This window comes from Mercenaria mercenaria, chromosome 13, assembly GCF_021730395.1.
Source record: "Mercenaria mercenaria strain notata chromosome 13, MADL_Memer_1, whole genome shotgun sequence".
NCBI lineage: Eukaryota > Metazoa > Mollusca > Bivalvia > Venerida > Veneridae > Mercenaria > Mercenaria mercenaria.
Genome location: NC_069373.1, coordinates 34,905,243 through 34,926,907, shown reverse-complemented (window position 1 = coordinate 34,926,907; position 21,665 = coordinate 34,905,243). Strand labels below are relative to the sequence as shown.

Sequence of the window (21,665 nt, the reverse complement as noted above, 5' to 3'; positions counted from 1 at the left end):
TAAAAAGGAAAACAAGACTAAATAAATAAGACTGAACAATAATTGGAAGAAAAATGCATTCATTGTGTATATTAGATAGCATCTAGCAATACTTCAGATCTACAGCAGCTTGTATATGAAAAGAAAGTAAAAATATAAAGAAAAGAGCAGTGGTGACTTGTCTTAACAAGCAAAGGAATAATAATAGTAAAGTTGTCTCCCTTCACAATTCTTTTACCCCAAAGTTAAAATTAATAAAAAAAAAATCAGACTCACTTGATATATTAATAGATTTTTTATGTATTCTCATGCTTTTCTATTATATCTGTTTATGATGCAATGCGTTGTCATGGTTGTTTAACAGAGCTCTGTTCATGTCCAATTTCGTATTTTCCCCCATATTTTGCAAATGGTGTTTAAATCATAAAGGGAGACAACAATGTTGGTAGATAGGTGCATCATACTGCCGAGTGGAATTAAAATACTACACACTACAGGTAATCACAGCAAAAAACATGCTAAAGACAAGTACCAAGACACATACCCACTCTGCCTGGATCGCTAAGCACTAACAAATAAAAACACATTGATATTAATGAGTATATTCATATATCAACTGCAAAGAATAAACTGCTAAAAATCGGTAAAACTGAAAAATATGGCTAAAAATGTCATGTCAAAATAATTACTGAAAGTCATTTCCTCGTCACTAAAACCTTTGTCATGTCTAGAATCCTATACAGATTAGCCTTTTCAGAACCAATTCTCATTTGCCTTGGCAGCAATTGGAACTGCTTTTCAAAATTAAAATCATGCATTTATAACTGCCTGTTTCTGCGATTTTTTGGGTCCTGACACGTTTTAATTATGATCTGCTGACAATAAAAGGATTTATGTGTAAAAAAAAGTGCAGTTATCAGCGCCAATCTCATACATTATTTAAACCTGTATTTTTTTTCAAAATGGTCTGGTTTAGTCTCAACAGAAATTGGATGAAACTTGTTAACTACCAACAGACACGGCAACTGAAGTATTAGTACAGCAGAACTGATGTTATCTCGGATGGAAAGATTGTTGCCGCTGATGGAACTTTTATGGCAACTAAACCACTGTTACTCATCTATGCTATCAAAGACCATGTATGCCTCTATAAACCATAAATATAACTTCAGCATGAACTGTGCTTAACTGCATTATCATGAAGAAGTTAATCAGTGTTTGAGCTAAGGTGACAAATTATATACCATAGACCCTTTACAAGCATATTCTCCATCCTAACAGGAAGTTAAAGCAGCAATTATAGTAACCTTCATCAGGCAAAGCATATAATGATATTGCTATTGTATATTGATAACATACTGTTAGTAATAATGTATAACTTACAGGATTCAGCTAAAAATCAACTGTGACAACCAGATAAAGCATTTCTTAGCCTATGTTTACCCTAATGAGAGGCCTTACAGTTTCTTGCTACTGTAACCAAAGACAGTATCAACTATTTAAAGACCGTTGCAGAAGTATATATTCTTTTAAAGAGCTGACAAGGTTTATCTGGAAAGCCTTCTTTATCACATGACTTTTTTGGGCAAAGATGAATGTATGACCTTAAAGTTTCGGCAAAGATGGAAGAATGACCTTGAGTTCAGCCAAAGGTGAAACTCGAATTATCCAAGACAAGTATAACCATTGTTTAACTGATACTGTGAGCTTCATCCAATGGCAATTCTAACTTGTTTTAACTTCATTTCACCTTGGCCTTGATTCAAAGCCTACGTACATGTCTTCTATACTTGCAAGGACAGTCAACTGTAGACCTACAAGCACTGCTTATCTGTTGGGTTTTAAGGTAGTTCTGCACATTTGAAAAAACCATAAGTGATGACATAGCCTTATTTTATATCCATCAAATAACAGCAACCTCTTATTTCGATTAAATATATAAACAAAATTTTGACTGGAGAAAAAATCCAAATTAGGTCAGTTATCATGGGGAAATATCTCAAAAGCAAGCACACAGACCTAAATACCTTGCTTAGACAACTGAAAGACAGTACTGCCGAAAGTATCATTAAAATCTACATTACAGAAATTCTTCTGTATGCAAATGTCATTAAAAGTGTCATTTTTTCTATAAACTCCAATTATGAAAATTTTCATGAGGTAAAATTGTAAATTGTAGAAAAAAAAAACTGATCTGAACATGCAAAACTACCTAAACACCAACATAATTCAATCCAGAATCTAACTTGTGGAAAGGGTCCTTACAAGATCCTTCAGACATCATATCAGGCATTAGATGGCACCTGGGTAGAACGACTGACCTTTAGTAAGCGCTTGTTACACTGTAATCTCCCCAGAAACCCTTGCAAAAGACTGAGGAAAAATATGGTAATATATTATTAATATTCAACCAAAGCTTCTTCCATTTTGACACAATTTTATAAGGTAGTATCACTATAAAGGAGGATCTTTCAAAAAATCTGACTTAATGGCACATAGACATGTAAAACTGTCCAATTATTCAAAAAATAATAAAATTTCATGGCATTACAAACTACTTACATTTTTACTGCCTGTAACTAAAGCTATTAAAACACATAATAATATAAATAACAATTTACACATGTTAATGTGAGATTTTAAGAATATTTTCTATAAGCAACATGCACAGTATATGCACATACAGGAGACCCATATAGAAGCATGCTAGTTTATCACATGCACTGTGTTAGGATGAATATGCTGTGAAATCCCGTATCAATATGAATAGTCTACTCCATTCAAACTCTACTCAAGATATAAATCTGTCCCTTCATGTATACTTATTTAACACACGTAAAAAACTTTTTCTTGAATGTTTACATGCTCCTCTACATGGCTTGTCAAGAAAAGGTAAAAACTGGCGACCATTTCTATATTTTTGCTTGAAAATATTTATAGGTGTTGCAACCTAGTTTGAATTTGGATCTTGTAGGGAAAAGACTGCTAAAATCTGAACCCTAAGAATTTAGAACGTAATATAATATTAAAAAGTGATACATTAACTGCCTACTAATAAGAGAAAAGTTAAAATATTATATCCTTTCAGGTTGGCATCTATCAAAGAGAGCCAAACATCAAATATATAAATTGCTTCTCTTCTATCTGATCAATTATTTACAATTCTTGTTTTTTTTTTCTATCAATAATTTTCAAAAATGACATTTTTTACATCATAGAGGAACACATATAACATTCCAGGATTGGCAACATGTATAATTAAGTTCAAATTAAAACATTTGTAATCCAAAATATAACATATTAAACATTATACATTTACAAACAATAATTAAAGGAAAAAGGTTGAAATAAAGGGGAATAACTCACATGGTTGCGTGGGTCCCGTTCCCTTGGTGCCTGCAAGCCAAGCGAGTGTCTATGTTAATTTTTCTACATTTTTATAAATATTCTTTGATACATATAATTTTCTCCAACATTTTTTACTCCATTCTTGAACAGCACCCTACCCTCCTTCAGTATATTAATGACTGTGACAATGGTTTATCACCCAACCTCGAAAGTTCGGACCGTTAAATGAAATGACAAAATGCTAGCTTGGGTCACACTGCAGTTAATATATAGAAAGTATGAGTAAAAACAACATCTACTATAAGACATGGCTTCTATCACGTGCATTGAGAAGGTAGGGGACATTCGGTGAATGGAGTAAAACAATTCCAAAATAAAAACATCCAAAAGCTTTAAGTTGCTCCTGCATCCTTAATAACCTAGTTCTCATTTGGGCACCGCTCACAATTACATATACAAAAGAATTTGTAACCGTGTGAGTTTCAGAAAAAAGAAGATTACGTTATGTTACAAAAGGCATACGGTGAAAAAATATGTATTTCAGTCAATGTTTTCAGGTCACCATAGCACAACAGAACAACACTGCTTACAAAGTAGGAAGAAAAATGATCAAAAATGCATTCAAAAGAACACGAGTAAAACACTGTTAGTAATGTTTTTTAAAAATATTTTTTTCTGTATACTAACTAGGGATCAAGCAACTTAAAACATTTGGACTTCAATTATAAGCTACGTTAAATAATAAAGTGTATTTTAATAATAGTAAATAAAAGATACTGAAATGTGATGTGTAACAATAAACATTTTGCAATGTATAATCTTTAGGTCAAGTTCCATAAATAAATTTACAAATTTACAAAGAACAGAATTATATTGCCTCGTAAAGGAGGAAAACGCGTAATCAAATCTAAACACAGAAGTATTTAGAATTCTGAACAAGGTGTTGAAGTAATTAGAAACGAAGAAACAATTCCCACAGCAGCGAGCGGAGTAAAAACCATGCAGAGTAATTCCATTACTAGAAAATTTGCTAAAAGTCAATACTCGACAAACTCTGAAGTAAGATTTGCAAGAATTACAGAATATTCTTTCAAAGTATAATTACATTTCAAAACTATCTAAATCTCTCGAGTCCATGCGTTTCATATTTCACATTACAGCATAGCTGTTTACTTGTGATTAAATACGAAACAATTATTTTCTTACAGCAAGGCTCATTCCGCATCCCCCTCCACCTCCCTTTTTTTTCCTTCTTAAACTGCTATTCATTCTCAGAATAATCTCCCTAAACTACTTGCTAGAATTGATTTATGAAATTTAATCACTCTGAAAGAGTGACTATTTTAATTCTGCATCTTGCATCTTGTAAAGTATTTTGTTTGAAATGCTATGCTGTTTCTATGCATAATTTGCAAAATCATGCAGCATCTATGAATCATCATACGTGAAGAAAACTGTTACCATGAGACTTTCTGATAAACTGTGTACATGTTTACGTGTCATCGCTAACTGGCTTTGCTAGAAAGAGGTTAATTTTGCAATGGTTCAAAATTTAAATAAAAATTATACAGACTGCACTATGACATTGATTACAAAGCATTTTACTGTATTCTTTCATCTGCGGGTAATAAATGTCAGAATCATATACAAAACGGTGTTTCATGTCAGACTATTTTAAGCCTGCCAACAACTTGCTTCCCTTGTTTAACACAAAATTAGATCGTAAATCTTTATAATCATAAATACGCAAGTGTCAAAAGGTTTAGGACATAAAATAAGCACATTTTTGGTTTGTGTGAAATTATCTTTATTTACATACTGTCAGAAGAGTTTTAGTCCCTGACATCAATTTTAGTTGATTAGGTTTGTATTGAGGAATACACACAATTTCTGCAGCAGATATTGAGTGACTCTTTGGCGATGCAATATTATTCTATAAAAGAACATGTGCGTAACTCTCCATGCAAAGCTAATAATATTTTATTACATACCCACTTTATGTATAAAAGCTAATATACATTTGAGCCACATCATGAGAAAACCAACATAGTGCATTTGGGACCAGCAGTCTGGTCAGGATCCATGCTTTTCGCTAACAGTTTCTCTAATTCCAATAGGCTTTGAAAGCGAACAGCATGGATCCTGACCAGACTGCGCGGATTAAAAGGGGTATTTACCAAAAGGATACGGGCTGGATAGCCAACAGTGCAGATCATGATCAGACTGAACGGATGTGCAGACTGATCATGATCTACACTAGTCGCAAAGGCAGAACCAATCGTGTCCAGCATGGTAAGGGTTTAACAGTGTAATATTAACAAAGGCAGTTATTTTCCTGTCACTTAAAAGGTAAAAATCTATAGAATTTAGAATGCAGAAAATAACTTTTTTTTTTGGATGAGGAAAGATGTGGCAAGGTTTCATCAACTTCAAATGGCATTTCATGTTTTTTCTTAATTTAGTCACAATATAAGATCTTATATTTCTGAAATTTTGGAAGAACAGTAACTGTTATGTGCCAAATCAAAGATGACAAGTGCTACAAAGTAACACCTGGAAATAATATAGTGTTAATTCCAAATACTGAGTGCTACAAAATAACACAATCTTGATATATATATATATGCATTAAAGTGTTATAAGCTTACAAAATTGACTTTATTTTGACATTATAACTTAACTGTAGCACAAATCAGTAATCGACAATGCCCTATTTCTCTGTAGAGGGAGAAAAAAATTGAGAAGATTTATAATAACCTGTCACTGGTTGCAGATGCAGCTCTCGATTAATTGACAGTAACTCAGCAAGGCCTTGTTACCACCAAAACAGTTACCTTCTATCCAAAGTGGTACATTACTTTTTTTCTGCATAGTTTTGCAAGCTCTGGTTAAATCACCAGAAATTCTGGTACACTGTTTAAGAATGTCAATTTCTCTTACCGATATTAAATGTCAGATATTCCAAAAGTGTTTTAAAAAAATTATTCAAAATACTTGGATATATTAGGTACATGGAAGGTCCCCAGAAATATATGAAATCTCTTATCATATAGGAAACTATAGGAAATATAGTGAAAGACTAAAGGCCAAAAAATTACATATCCTATATGCAATCTGATAAACTAACAGCATAGCATTTCAAAGTGGCTGTGTTAAAGGAGAAACTGTACATAGTGGAGCGTTTTTAATTGACACAACACCAACAGTAAGCCAAGGTGAAAAAGTGAAGAGAAAAAAATAGAAAAATGTGAAGCAGAATCACTCTGTACACCTGAAAGCTCAACTGACCTACTTCACAATACCAATGTAAATAAAGAGCTACACATCTTTTAAAAAATGACACCGAGCAGATGGGAATTTTATGTACATGTACTTTTGAAACAAGCCAACTTTCTAATTTCACAAGATCTGTTTGCTACATGGCATTTTTGGTTACTAGCTAAGCTAGTTGAGGATCACAAACGATTTCATATATAGCCTAAACTTGCTGTGCCAGCACATTTCCTTGCAGTCTTTGGAGTAACCTATGACGAAGCAAAAACCTATGCTAAAAAGGCAGCATACCAGCCTTGACTTTCTTCACACAATGTTATACCTAAGTTGCATATTTCCCTCTTCAGTATATGTTAGTCATCCAGTCAAGTTTCATGACCGTAATGTGTTTTATATGGATGGATTTTTTTCCAAAATCATCTTGATACTATAACACAGAATTTACCCTAAGGGGTACCAAATGTTTAAAGACTCTATAGTTTTCATTCAGTTTTATTAACGTTTTAAGAAAACACTACCAATTATAAATATAAGAAAACCTCCGAATTGCCGTCCCTGCAATAAATTAGTTCCAAATTTATTTGTAAATTCAATAAAGGAAACAAATGTTGGCTTGTTTCTCAGCAGCACAGGTGAGCCACAATATTACTCCGAACAGGACTATATAGTTACCTTTATAAGAGACTATTGTAACACCTTGGTTAGTTTGAACGACAGGAAAAAAGAAAAGAAATACATTATAGTTGTTTCAAGTACCCATTTCAGCACATAAAATGAAAGTTCAGCTGACCATTACTTTGATAGACACAAAAAAAAAAAAACAAGAAAAATTCAAAAGAAATAAAAAGGACAAACCCATTTATCTGGTTTGGAATTACTTCAGTCCAAAGAGTTTTACATTTAAATGTTACGGTGATTTACCGCTAATCAATTCTTTAATTCAATGTTCAATAATCAAATTTATTTACATTCTGAAGACGAATGGAATGTTTTGTATCTGAGAAATTACAGATCATAAAGGATGGTCAAACAGCACGAATTCAACAATCGGGAGATGTTGCCGGAACGTGACAGATGAGGCGGCTCCGTTCTACACGACTAATCAATCAAGTGGAGCAATCAACAGGAATAGGCAAATATCACAGAGGCAAACATAAAATCTACAAATACCAATAACTTTTCTCCTGCAACAATGTAATAGACGAGAGAACACCAAAAACACGCCATCTCCAATTCCATGTCAAGCTTACACTTTTCTACATTTAAAGGAGAAACTCTTCATTTAATAAAGAGAGTTATATATAGTCATGTCGATTAAAACAAAGAAGAACTAAGATATCATTGACAAAAACATTATATCAAAATCCCTATAGAATTATAGGTGACAAGACAAACTTAAGTTTTTCTCACTGCGTAATAGGGACCTACCATTTGACAAAGTACTTGGTGTCACAGCATATGGCATTATCTTGTCATATTTTGAAAATATTCAGAACAGTCAGGGGAGAGAATCAAATTTGCATGAACATATACCATAGACGCTTCAAGGGCAACACAGAACAGTGAGGAAGACACTTCTAGGCGAAACTGAACACCACACATAATCTGAACTAACATGATTACTTCCTCGTTTGGGAGCTAAACCAGTGCTAGAATATGTCAAGTATATAAACTAACATTAACACACACAACCGATTGATAAGCATTCAATGGAGATGAAAACATAAGAGCAACCACATAAGCAAGACCTATTACATAATGATTAATTAATGCCATATGTATAAAGCTGTTGGAACAATTTCATAATTTTGGTTAAAATTGACAAGATTTCAATGGACATGAAAAAAGTTGAAGCCATTCCATGTTTACATTAAGATATCAGAGTTTTTCATGGAAATGAAGAATGACATGGATGTGTGTATACAATTATTCCATGGCTCCTTTCAGAAGTTAGAACCAGCCCATGGATTTTTTCTATCAGCAAGAAAACAGTAAATACAAACATGTGCAGGTAGAATATTCCAAAGACATTAGAAGTAATAACCATTTATATGTAAATAGCATGTGAAAAGAGCAAAAACGTGCAAAAAGTTCAGATTAGAAGAATACAAGCTACCAACACCTCAAAATGAGATTCTGAATATATTGTTATCTATGTAAATTACAGTGGTTTACAATTATATGTACTAAGAAAACACCTTAAAACTCATTTACCTAAAGAATGACTTCATAAAGAGATTCATGCAGTTCCTATTCTAGATCAAAACGTCCCCAAAACAAAGAAAAGAGGATTAACCAAATAACTATGTTATAGAGGTGATATGTGCAAAATCAGTAAGTTCGGTTGTTCAAGATGCCAATCTGGAAAATCCAGGAGCCTATTGGTTATAAGTGTACCCAGAATTACTACTTCATTATACCTGCATTCTGACCCTGAGCATTGTTTTCTGCATTTTGCTTGTTCTTTTTGTCATCTTTTTCTTCCGAGGCGCCGCCAAGGAGGGCGAAAATAATACCAGTCTGAGAATTGATTCCTACCGCAGTTGTGAGCATTTTACCACTTCCCTCCATCACATGGGTACCTAAAATAGCAACAATGAATACAGTCAAAACTGTTATAAGAACAACCTTTGAACCATCCGGCTCTCCATACCAATGTTCATATTTCAGCGACAAGCATCTGAAGCTTATATAGAACACATAGAAATATTTTCTGGTCTTCCGAGACATGGTCTTTTTTACAGATTTCACTATAAAATTAAAGAACGGAGATTTCAAAAGAGCATGACTGTGTACTTTAACATGGACATTTTATACTTTGTTAAGCAAATATAAAGATACTTTTAAATAAGCACTATTTACAGCAATACAATGGTGTGTTAAGAAATCTTCACCTTGTAAAGTGATCAATATTTAGAGAGATATCTGCAAAAACATACTGTGAAATCATTAATATTCGTGGGGGATTATTTTTCGTGGATTTCGTGGTGGAGTCAATCCATGAAACTTAATCCCAACGAACAAGTTAAATTCCCATTCATTTATGTTCAAAACTTTGAAATCCATGAATTCATATCCCCAGGAAATTACCGTTTTGACCAAAACCACGAAATTTCATGCCCACGAAATTTAATGGTTTCACAGTAAATATTTATTACCATTTGCTACCCAAAAGAAAAATTATTTAACCGTCTCACCTCTGTATCTTTATAATATCACAGGGGGAAAAAATGGACTTACAAAAAGCCCGAAAGACATCGGGAACTTTGTATTGACAGACAAATTTATTTCGCTTAAATGGTTTTATCCTGTAATGATGTAATGACGTAGCTAATCAGCAGTCTGTGATTTCTAGCGAACAAATTTACTAAACCTATTTCATGCTCCTGTCTACCAGTGCATTTTTGGAAAATTTTCTCCAATATAATAAATGACAGTGTTCAATAGATTTGTACTTAGGAAATAAAAAATTCAGAAGCAAGACTGGAAATCATGAACATTTTATGTACATATTACTTTAAAGCTTACCGGATTGGTTCAGTGATAAATGCATCAGTATGAACTTACAGTTTTCTACAGATCTGGTTGCCTCAATCCATGAATCTAAATCCTAACAAACAATCATGGTTCCCATTCTTTTTTCTAAAAGTGTGGCAATCCACAAATACCTATACCATCAAATAGCAATTTTGGGCAAAATCATGAAATTTTATACCCAAAATGATTTCACAGTATGCCAAATAAAAACAAGAGCTGTCTCCGTAGGATGACACATGCCCCCGATGGCACTTTGAATGAATAGTTATGGCCGATGTTAAGAGTTTAGGACCTTTGACCTACGGAGCTGGGTCTTGCGCGCGACACATCGTCTTACTGTGTCACACATTCATGCATAGTTATTTTAAAATCCATGCATGAATGACAAAGATATGGACCGGACATGCCCATCAATGCACTATCATGAAAAATGATCTTTAACGTCTAAGTGTGACCTTGACCTTTGAGCTACAGACCTGGGTCTTGCGTGTGACACATCGTCTTACTGTGGTACACATTTATGCCAAGTTATTTGAAAATCCATCCATCGATGACAAAGATATGGACCGGACACGCCCATCAATGCACTATCCTTTAACGTCTAAGTGTGACCTTGACCTTTGAGCTACGGACCTGGGTCTTGCGCACTGCACGTCGTCTTACTGTGGTACACATTCATGCCAAGTTATTTGAAAATCCATCCATCGATGACAAAGATATGGACCCGACACGCCCATCAATGCACTATCCTTTAACGTCTAAGTGTGACCTTGACCTTAGAGCTACGGACCTGGGTCTTGCGCACTGCATGTGGTCTTACTGTGGTACACATTCATGCCAAGTTATATGAAAATCCATCCAAAGATATGGACCGGACACAAAAATTGCGGACAGACCGACAGACAGACAGACAGTTCAAAAACTATATGGCCTCTCTTCGGGGGCATAAAAAGACTGCTCCATGCATGTCCAGTAAGTGCCTTGACAAGATCTAAAATGACCGTTGACTGCTCTGTGTGAACCTTTGAAGTAGAAGCCTGAGGTTTGGGCATGGCACTCCATCCCATTGTAGAAAACGTTTCTGCCAGATGCAAGATAACGCCCTTCATGTCAAAGTTACAGTTCGGACAAGCTCTAGAAAGGGCTTGGACCCCATTGACCTTGACCTTTGTGAAAGGGACTGGGAATTCATCAAAATACATGGTCTCATTTGGGCAAACGTTTCTACCAAATAAAAATAACTGCTCCATGCATGAGAAAAGCCCTAAAAATAATCTTTGATGATACTGTCCTTCGATACTTGAGCCTAAGGTTTTCATGCAACAGTCAATCTCATGTGGGGAACATTTATGCCAAAAGAAAAAAACAGTGGTCCATGCAATATATATAAAGTTAATGTCCTAAACAAGATCTGAAATGACCTTTGACCCCTTGTCCTTTGCAGTTGAGACCTGGGGATTGCAATCAACACTCATGTCTCACTAATGTAAACCATTAAATTAACCCTGCTCCAGTATGTCAAAGCCACTTGACAGAATGACAACAAACAAACATCCATTGGATGACTGTTAGCTCAGTGGAGCAGCTTGACCAAAAAAATCTACGATCCTAATTACGAACGGCGAAACCTAAGCATTAAAAACTTTGAGTTAGCTTATCATTCAAAACATCATGTATCCTGCTAAATGATCTGAAGATATTATGAATGGATGGACAGACAGACGACATCTTATTTCACCGATTTTACAATACAACAGGTGAATTAACCAAAATATGGTTATAAGATTTAATGGTTCCAGTACTGGGAAAAGTACAGTTCAGCAATTAGATATGAACTATATAAGATTTTCACCAGTGAGAAGCGGACTGTTTTTGACAATCCTGAATTGACCAGAACCAAGAAACAATAGACCTATTTTGTTTCATAGCCAAAATAGCCCACTTTGAATATGGAATATACAGAATTTTTCTATATTTAGAAGGCTTATACAATGCAATGGGATTTTGAGACAAAATATTAATTCGATAATTATGCAAGCAAATAATGAGAAAACGACTGCAGATTTCCGCCACTCATACCATTTACAATCAGGCTGATTTCCCAGAGAATAATTATTTAGTTTAGTAAGAGGCTGATTTAATCTTTATTATTTGATATCAGACATCAGGTGTAAAATAAGCATTCAGTGTTGTAACCATGTTTTTCAAGCCGATAACTTGTAAACACTCAGCATTTGAACTACTGCAGTAAAATCTGGTGAAAAATTTCTGCAAACTGTGACTAATCTACAAAAGCAGCAGCTTTCTAGAATAACAATTTATTAAATACTAGTTAAACTAATACAAACAGCACTGATTAGTTGCTGATTAATTTGACCTTACCTCACATGACCATGACTTGTAATGCTCTTGAGGGCATAGAATATCTCATACCATTGTTTCAGATAACAAACAGCCAATCCTCACGACAATATCTATGTTATGATTAAGCCCAAATTACAATGTTTTTCTAGTGTTACAACTTCTCTTAATTTGCTTAACAACTAGATGTGTCCATAGGATATGTTACTTGTTGACCATGCAAGACTAAGTAATCTTTTATATTACCTTGAGTTTGGGGGTATGACTGAGGTTGGGTATATGAAAAATATCATCAAGAAACACAAGATGAATATAACTGAGATTAAACAAAACCCCAGTTGCACAGGCTACATAACAATACTCTAATGTTTCATGACCAGGTAAAATACTTTTTGAATTACTTGTGACATAAACTTTTAGTCTCTTTAGCATATTTTTGACGGTCAAGGGCCATTACTCTGGGCTGAAAGAGTGAAACCCTAGGTGTACAACTTAATATGACGAATAACATTCCTATTATGTTTAATGACCACAGGTAGAATATTCTTTTTGAGAGACACATCAAACAAACTTGAAGGCCCTTTTACACATATTTTTCAACATTTTATTACAGGCTGACTCTATTCGGGCAGACTGAAATCCTAAACAGAACTCTTTAAGTGCACAACTTCACAATCTGACTAACAATTCTATGAGGTTTGATGACTCTAGGTCAAATAATTTTTGAGTTTTGAGATATGCATGACAAAAACTCAGAGAGATGGGACAGTCTGATGGACACCTAAATGCCCCTTCGCTACCCCCAAAAAAGGTTGTGTGTGGCTGGGTGGGGGGCACAAAAACTGGGCAAAAGTTTAAATTTGTGTATGAAAATATTCAAACTATGAACAAGGCAGTAATGAATGCCAATTCTATACCCTCCTAGCAATACAAAGGTTACTTGGTGCACAAGATTTCTCAGTAATTACGGCAACTTACCTGACAATAACATTGGATCTATAGCTTCTCCCTTCTTTACATGATCTGACTCTCCAGTTAATGAACTTTCATCAACTTTTAAATCATTACTTTGTATAATAACACCATCAGCAGGTAATAAATCACCTGAAACAGAAAGAAACTTTATTAACTTTTAGCATTACCTTTTTTACCACACAATATCAATAATTGATTCATTATTTTGTAAAGGAGTTTTCCTTTGTCAATTCTGTTTTGAATAGAAAAAAACTTAGAAAAATAAATCTTACAATATACATCAAAAGGGGTAAAAAAGACTTTTCCTGTTGGTAGCTTAAATCTACCATAAAATGGGAATATTATTACTGTACATATCAGCCATTTTCCAGGTTATTTTGGCAATTTCCACTGTTCATTTCTTTTCATACATCTAGACTCTATCTGCTATAGCCTATAATACACCAGCACCTAACTATAAGGAATACTCTGAAAGTCTCTTCACAATTTCTCAATATATGGACAAACAGCTTCTGAGCAATGCATCAGTTTGTCTCAAGGAATTCATTAGCAAACAAGAAACATTTGCACCAAACAGAATGTTTGAACGTTTATTTGCAGTTTGCCCCAGCGGCTAAAATATATTCTACGAAAGTGCCTACAGCTGTAATGTACACACCACTGGTGATGATCTACTGACGAGCACACAGACCTCTTTTCTGATAATGGAAGACAAGTTTGGTATGAACATGTTTTTGGACATGCATAATTTGCAAAGCTATTAACAGAAGAGGGCAAATCTTTATATCTTTCCAATGAGGTTTTGTATCACTTACCATATTTAACTAAACAAATATCTCCAACCACTATATCTCCTACAGGAATTTGAATCACTTCGCCTGCTCGTATCACACTAAACTGGTGTTCATGTTCTATTTTTGCTTGTAATCCTCTAAATTGTTTCTCTTTTTGCCAGTCATTAAAAGCAGTTGTCAAAACAACAACAACAACAGCAATTAAAATCGCTACACCTTCAATCCACCCAGCTTCTTTCTCTGAAGCATCGCCGCCTCCTTCTTCTGTAAGAGAGATTTAAATGTGTGAAAAAGTAAGACAAAATTCACAAAATCTGCTTTTATTTGAAAAAAAAAGATGGAAGTTTCATTAATATAAAAACATTTAAAAGAAGATGACAACCTAATGTTCACAGATCACATTAATGAAAGGAGTGCTTTCAAAGACATTTGATGGAAGTATTCAACAAGCACTTTTTGCATTTTTATGGATAGTTCAGATGCCAGTTCTGTGCAAGGAAAAATGTCTGAATTTGTACAGATGCTAAATCTGCATGATATTAGCTTTAACCTTTAGCCTGCTTGGCGGCAAGTGATTCTGCCTTTGCGAACAGTGCATACCAAGATGTGCAGGCTGATCATGGTCTTCACTGTTCGCTATTCAGTCAGTAAATTTCCAGTGAACACCCCTTTGAATAATAAATGGTATTGCCCAAACTGAATGATGGGTCAGTTCATTTTAGAAATTAAGCAGGCTAAAGGTTAATTCTATTAAAATCTCATACTTTTCCTTTGCACTATGGAGATGGCCTTCCTCAGATTATGGACACAATAAAAGATTAAGTCCTAAATACTTTCCACACATCTCTGTCATCCATGACAACATACCAATATTGCATGTTAATTTGAAAAAGCAACACTTTCAGCTGAATAGCTTTGTAAAATTAAAGTTTCATCAATCTATCAGGTAAAATTTCAGCTGAACTTAGTTTTCATTTAAAATAAAAATTCTACTGGCAAGATATTTCCAATGCTGTTCATATACACTGAACAGATTCTTGATTTGTTTCAACTGGAACACTTTGCCATACATAGAAGGGTTTTCCACACTAAAGCAATCAACCTACTAAAAGAAACTGAGTGGCCATATAAAACATGATTATAACCAAGTGGAAATGTAAAGTAAAAAAATTGCTATTTTATGTTATATGTATATGGTACATAGGTTGATATAAATATTACAGGAGATACAAAGGGGGCTGATTATATACCATTTATGAACAGGTTGCCAGTAAAGTCAAAGCTATTGCCCAAGGTCTGAAGATCTGACTATCGACTGTCAAGTTATTCAATATAACTTTTATTACAAAACATCAGAAATAATTTTTTTTTTTTCTTAAATATTTGACTTAAGCCGAGCAAAATGAAATGAAAATTTAGTGTTAAACTAAAGACGATTTAATAGAAAAAACTTTTGACTGGCAATTTATATAGTCATGTAATGACACCATATATATATAAACTGCTTGCATGAAAAATGTCTTTTCTATCATGCTTCTATGTCCAGAACTGAAGAAATATATTATGTCTGTTGACATTCTTGAGGGCGTAACTTCCGTGCACAGAACTGGAGACAAAATGACCCCTCCGATATATTGTCAACTTTTTCAACACACTGCCTTATATTTAGACTGATTGAAAAGGTCTCAAAAGGAAATTGCTAGTTATATTTTGAAACCGCAAAGATATTCCAACAAACAGACAAAAACTGAAAGAATGAAAATAAACATTTTATGAAATGCTGTTAAATGAAGCCATCTTATTTCAAACTCTAATTTCACAGAACTGCATTACCGTGGCAACAAGGGAAAAATGGCATGAATAGGTTTCATGCAGGAAATCATTTCACAGCTGTATTGATTCAGGCATTTTGTGACAAGCTATCATTCCAAAGAATGAGCATGCTAATTCTAGCCAGATTAATTGTCAGTAACAAAACCCAAAAGACTAGCTGAACTTTTTTTTCCTTATATGCCCAATTTACTTTAATATGACTGTGTATGTTCTGTTCCATTTTCACTGGAAGTTAACCACTTCCACTTTGTTACACAGAGGGTAAGAAATCTGCATGTCGTCTTGATGAGGCAAACAACAGATTCTAGTTAAATGAAAGATCTTCCAAGCAGTTTATAAATTGTGCAGATGGCACAAACTAAAGCTGCATGACTTTGACCACTAAAACGTGACCTTGACATTCAACCTAGTGACCAGGGTTGTATGTGACAAGGGTTGTGTGCATCTCACTGTATTATGATTTTGAACATTTTACACGTAGTTATTTGAAAATCCATAAAATGTTTCAGTAAAACCTCTAAGGATAGGAATGACAGACCAACTGACACGCACAACTCCGCTTTTTTTTGTACAGCAAAGTCACATTAACACAATTTATGTCATATGGCAACTTTTTCATGTCCTCTGTGAATGTTTCAGGCCTGGATCGGCACCTGAGTAGAACCAACAACTTTCTTCAAGCCAGGTGGATCTCTTCCTCACATGAAAATTCTACTTCCCACATCAATGATTTCAAGCCAGTAACCTTAACCACTTGGCCACAGAGACCCGCACGACCAATAGCAGGTTTATAATAAGTATGAACCAGTTGCAATTAAACACATTCATTTGTAATATGATAACCTATGCATGTCTCCAGAAAGGAATCACTGATGGCCGCGATAACTCAGATATTCCCCCGTATGCTTGTGTTGTGGCATAGTAAGTGTGACCGAGTAAGGTCATTTCTAATATGATTACCTCCGTATTCTTCAATACACTATCATCTTGCATTTATAATAACTGACTACAGCCGGGTCAACTTTTATTTTGACCTTAAAAAAAAAGTCAAAATTTAAATTTCTTTACCTTCTGCTGCCGAGCCGGAATAAAATGATAATCCTAATGATATAAGAGCTGCTACTAATAGAATTATTAATGTAACGTCCTGAATAGCTTCCCACACTAATTGAAAGAAAGTTTTTGGAGGTTTTGGGGGTATCACATTTCCACCAAACACTTTCCGCCTATGCTCTAAGTCCACTGGACTACCCGATAATCCTGAAATAAAAAAGAAAATACAAATATAGAATGTAAATAAACTGGTTTGTTCAAAAACAGTGGCTTACATAATTATGAAATTGAAAATACACATGACACACAAAACTATCATCCTTCTTCTGTGCCTTAAGTGCTTTGATTTTTGACATAATGTTTCAAAGTGGACATGTCTTTGCTCTCTTGGACATTCTGCTAAAAAATATAGCACTTTTAAATACGACACTTAACAAGAGTTGTCTATGGCAGCCTGCTCGTCTATTTGATACCCTTCCACCTAATACCACCTAACAAAGCTTTAGCAAAATTTTCTTAGTTGAAAAAGGGGCATAATCTTGCTAAAATGTAAAGCAGAGTTTTGAAAAAAGCCAACTGAGGACATCCCATGATGCCAAAGGCATGTGGAGAATCTGAAAACATTTAGTCCAGTAATTCCTGAGACCTATGCTTACAAGCAAAACTACCACCAAATTTCTATGTTGAAAAGGGCTATAATTTTGACAAAATAAAAGGTAGAGTTATAATTATGTAACTTGCGAAATGAGGTCACCTCATGATGTCAAAGTTAGGCAAAGTTTGAAATATTTGGGCAAGTAGTTTTTGAGAAACCTGCTTACATGCAACGTTTTAACCACAAGTCTTTAAATAGGGCACAATTTTCACAAAATTATAGCTAGAGTTATGTAATTTGCCCCAAGATGTCATATCAGAAGATACATGTTAAGTTTCAAAACATTCGGCCAAGTAGCTTTGTGAAACCAGAAATTCTGAGCTTTGTTATATGTCCACTCATGATGCTAATAAAGCTATGACCTACTGAAAACATTTCGAATTTGATGATGCAACCTAGCAGCCTTTTTATTTTTGTAGAACTACTACAAGTGACTGTAATATTTTGATATGTATCAAAAAAAAGCAATTTTTCAAATCATTTTGTCATATGACTGCAGAAATGACCCCAAAAAGCTTCAAGCCACAAAAAGGTCTCTCAACCCTGTAGCTAAGCGCGACATCAAGCAATTTGATGAATGGCATATCTTAATTATTGCATCGTTTTAGCACTACTGTATCTCTACCACTTGATGCTGTATATCCAGCCTGCTACAAACATCTTCATGTATGCAGATTTTCTTGACAAGTCGATGCAAAATGGATTCCTTTTTGATGCATGGTATATCTTTTTGTTAAAATGTATTTTGGGATCAATAAGATATCCCCCTATTTGTAAGAGGGACAATCAGAGCTCTAAGCAGTACAATCTGTCTGGAACGTATTACCATTGCTTATGAATAATGCATTATTTTGACTGGTTTGGTCATGTTTTCCTGATATTTAGAAGTCTTATCTAAAAATAAATTTTCAGATCTAACCAGATAGTCTAATTGCACACAGACAGACAATGCAAAAGTATGGTGATATGTAAGCACAAAAGTCTCCATTACACCTTAACTCTTATTATAGAAAAGAAAACGATATGGAATAAAATAGGTGTTTTCACTAACAGCTTTCATCTCACAACTTTGTAAAATGTACAGTGGTCACGTAGGTGAATTATTTGTTCTGTGTAACAAAAATATGTTTTTTAATATTCATTAACGTAGCCATTTGTTAAGATTTTTAGAATTCTGTGATAAATTTTGCCTCTTGGTGAAAATGACCAACAGCTGGTTATTTTGATGATAAAGTAATCCAATATTTGACAATACATGAGTGAGTGAGTTGGGTTTTAGGGCGAATCGACACAAAATGGTCATATATCGCCGAGCTGACAATACATGAAGATGATATACCAACACATCAATATTTAATTACACCTTGAAGCATGATGATCCAAGTGATCACAGGGACACAGATGCTGATGGAAAAGTGACATCAAAGGCTCTTGTATACTGACAATATATGAAGTCTACTATTTGAAAATTTCAAACAGTTCAAGCTAAATTTACTATATGTTTGCATTCAAGAGAGCACATTATGCAGTTAAACGATGGCCCCTAGTTGTGACACTTTTAGTTACAAAGTGCTTCAGTCAGTATATACTTTAAAATACCATTTCTTTTACTTTTTTTGCGATAAAAATTAGGGGTAGGTTGAGTTATTGGAAATAAACATTTTTTTTTCTCTTGGCCTGACAAAAAATAGAAAATATTAATGTCTAAAATATTTGGAAATCTCAGACAAGTCTAGGATTACATCCTTGCATCCAGAATGTCAAATGCTTTTTATGTATAATTTTCTGCAAGAGAAAATCTGCCTAAAGAAAATAATATCTGGAGAATAAAACAAAACTCGCATCCTTATTGTGTGTGCAGTTGTAGATGGTGAACATTTTCATCCTTGATTTGTGATTTTTTATCTACTGAATTTTATACATTTCAAACACTGTTTATTGTTAAGGGTTGTCAACTATATTTATGAGGTGAATCATTTTCCTTACACAAAATAATTTTGTGTGTCAGAGCCTAGATGAATGTTTATTCAAACATAGATTTTATAGAAGTGCACATAATTATATTTCATGGTCGTTTTTCTTTTTACTACTTTTCTGTTCTTCCATTTCTAACCTTTTAAGGTTTTCCTTGCAAAATAGAAATGCTCAACTAATCGATATGAGTGGCGGGCACTGACCATTAATTAGAGTAAGCCAGGGTGTAATTGACACACACCACTGGTCTGCTTTCTCCACATTGCCCACAAATTGGAGTCTTGGCACCAATAAAGGTGCAGTACCTCACAAGCTTAATTAAATTCACACTCCTCTGTAAACCTTGGTTAACTTTCTTGTAAGGGTGAAAGAGAAACTATGAAATTAACACAGCCAAGTTAGGGAATATTATGCATTCCATTTTTGGATTTTTCTTCCTCTCTGCATTTGTAAACATAAACATTTCCTGTTTATTTAGTCTTTTTGTTTGTCATAGGCTCAGTGAAAGTAAAGAATGACTTCGCCCCAATCTAAAACAACACTTGAAAATAAAGTGAAAATGTGCCTGAAACTGAATGTCAATGCCTGTGGGTTAGTGTCCTTGTATTGTTTGTTAAACAAGGCAGTCTGAAAGACAGCTAAATCCCCCGTCACTGGTATGGATAGTGAAAGGGTAAACCTTTGACCTTGAGCTGTGTGACCTTGACCTTGAACTGACATGGCTGACCCATAAATTCTGCATATCATCTAGATGAGGTGATCATTTGACCCAAGTTTCATGAAAATCCTAAAAGGGGTTTAGGAGATGCAGAGCTCAAACCTTTGACCCTGAGTTGTGACCTTGACCTTGAGTTGACATGGCTGACTCATGAGTTCTTGATGAGGTGATCATTTGACCCAAGTTTAATGTAAATCCTTCAAGGGGTTTAGGAGATACAGAGTGGACACCAAATGGAAGGCTCAAACCTTTGACTCTAAGTTGTGACCTTGACCTTGAGCCGGCATGGTTGACTCATCAATTCTGCATATCGTTTTGATGAGGAGATCATTTGACCCAAGTTTGATGAAAATCCTTCAAGGGGTTTAGGAGATACAGAGCGGACACAAAATGGAAGGCTCAAACCTTTGACCTTGAGTTGTGACCTTAACCTTGAGCGGACATGGCTGACTCATGAGTTCTGCACATCGTCTTGATGAGGTGATCATTTGACCAAAGTTTCATGAAAATCCTTCAAGGGGTTTATGAGATACAGAGCGGACACAAAATATTAAAGGTGGACAGAAAGACAAAAGGATGGAGGGAGACCATTCCTATAACCCCCCCATCACTTGTGGCGGGGGATTAATTAACTATGTAGACCAGACTCTTTGTATACAATGCCTAACAGTTGTGTATCATTTGAATTATGTCAAACAAATAGCCAAAGCAGAAAATGTTTTGGACTGCCTAATGACCTAACTAACATAGCCATTTCTTATATCATGCCTTCCTTCGGGAACTTATATGACCCCCTTACATCAAATCCAGTGATTTTTCCTACTAATTTGGGAATGGGGCCGGGCCTTTACAATTGGGAAAAATGTGTCGTAAAATGACTAAATTGGGAATTGTTAAAAGTCATATCTTTCATTAAAATTTCACATTTAAGAAAAAAATTGCCATAATTTATCATTATGCATTATGTTAGCAAACTGTCTTGTGTTTCAAATGTTTAAGGGTTCAGTCTTGTTTGAAAAAGTTGAAAAAAACAAGAGCTGTCTCCGTAGGATGACACATGCCCCCGATGGCACTTTGAATGAATAGTTATGGCCGATGTTAGAGTTTAGGACCTTTGACCTACGGACCTGGGTCTTGTGCGCGACACGTCGTCTTACTGTGGTAC

General features: G+C 34.7%; 1 protein-coding gene across 14 annotated transcripts in view; it reads right to left on the bottom strand.

Annotated features, from left to right (window-relative positions):
* The window catches only part of LOC123530428 (plasma membrane calcium-transporting ATPase 2-like), a 178,231-nt gene that overhangs the window by 51,058 nt on the left and 105,508 nt on the right, over positions 1-21,665 (bottom strand). For 12 of the 14 annotated variants that reach the window (XM_053521513.1, XM_053521526.1, XM_053521514.1 and 9 more), the window contains 6 exons: positions 17,169-17,360; positions 14,289-14,531; positions 13,477-13,602; positions 9,021-9,182; positions 3,346-3,375; positions 524-547 (listed from right to left, as the gene is read on the bottom strand). In XM_053521513.1, the coding sequence (XP_053377488.1) occupies positions 524-547; positions 3,346-3,375; positions 9,021-9,182; positions 13,477-13,602; positions 14,289-14,531; positions 17,169-17,360 (777 nt within the window). The remainder of the gene's footprint in view (positions 1-523; positions 548-3,345; positions 3,376-9,020; positions 9,183-13,476; positions 13,603-14,288; positions 14,532-17,168; positions 17,361-21,665) is intronic. The other 2 variants (XM_053521524.1, XM_053521525.1) reach the window with 2 other exon arrangements.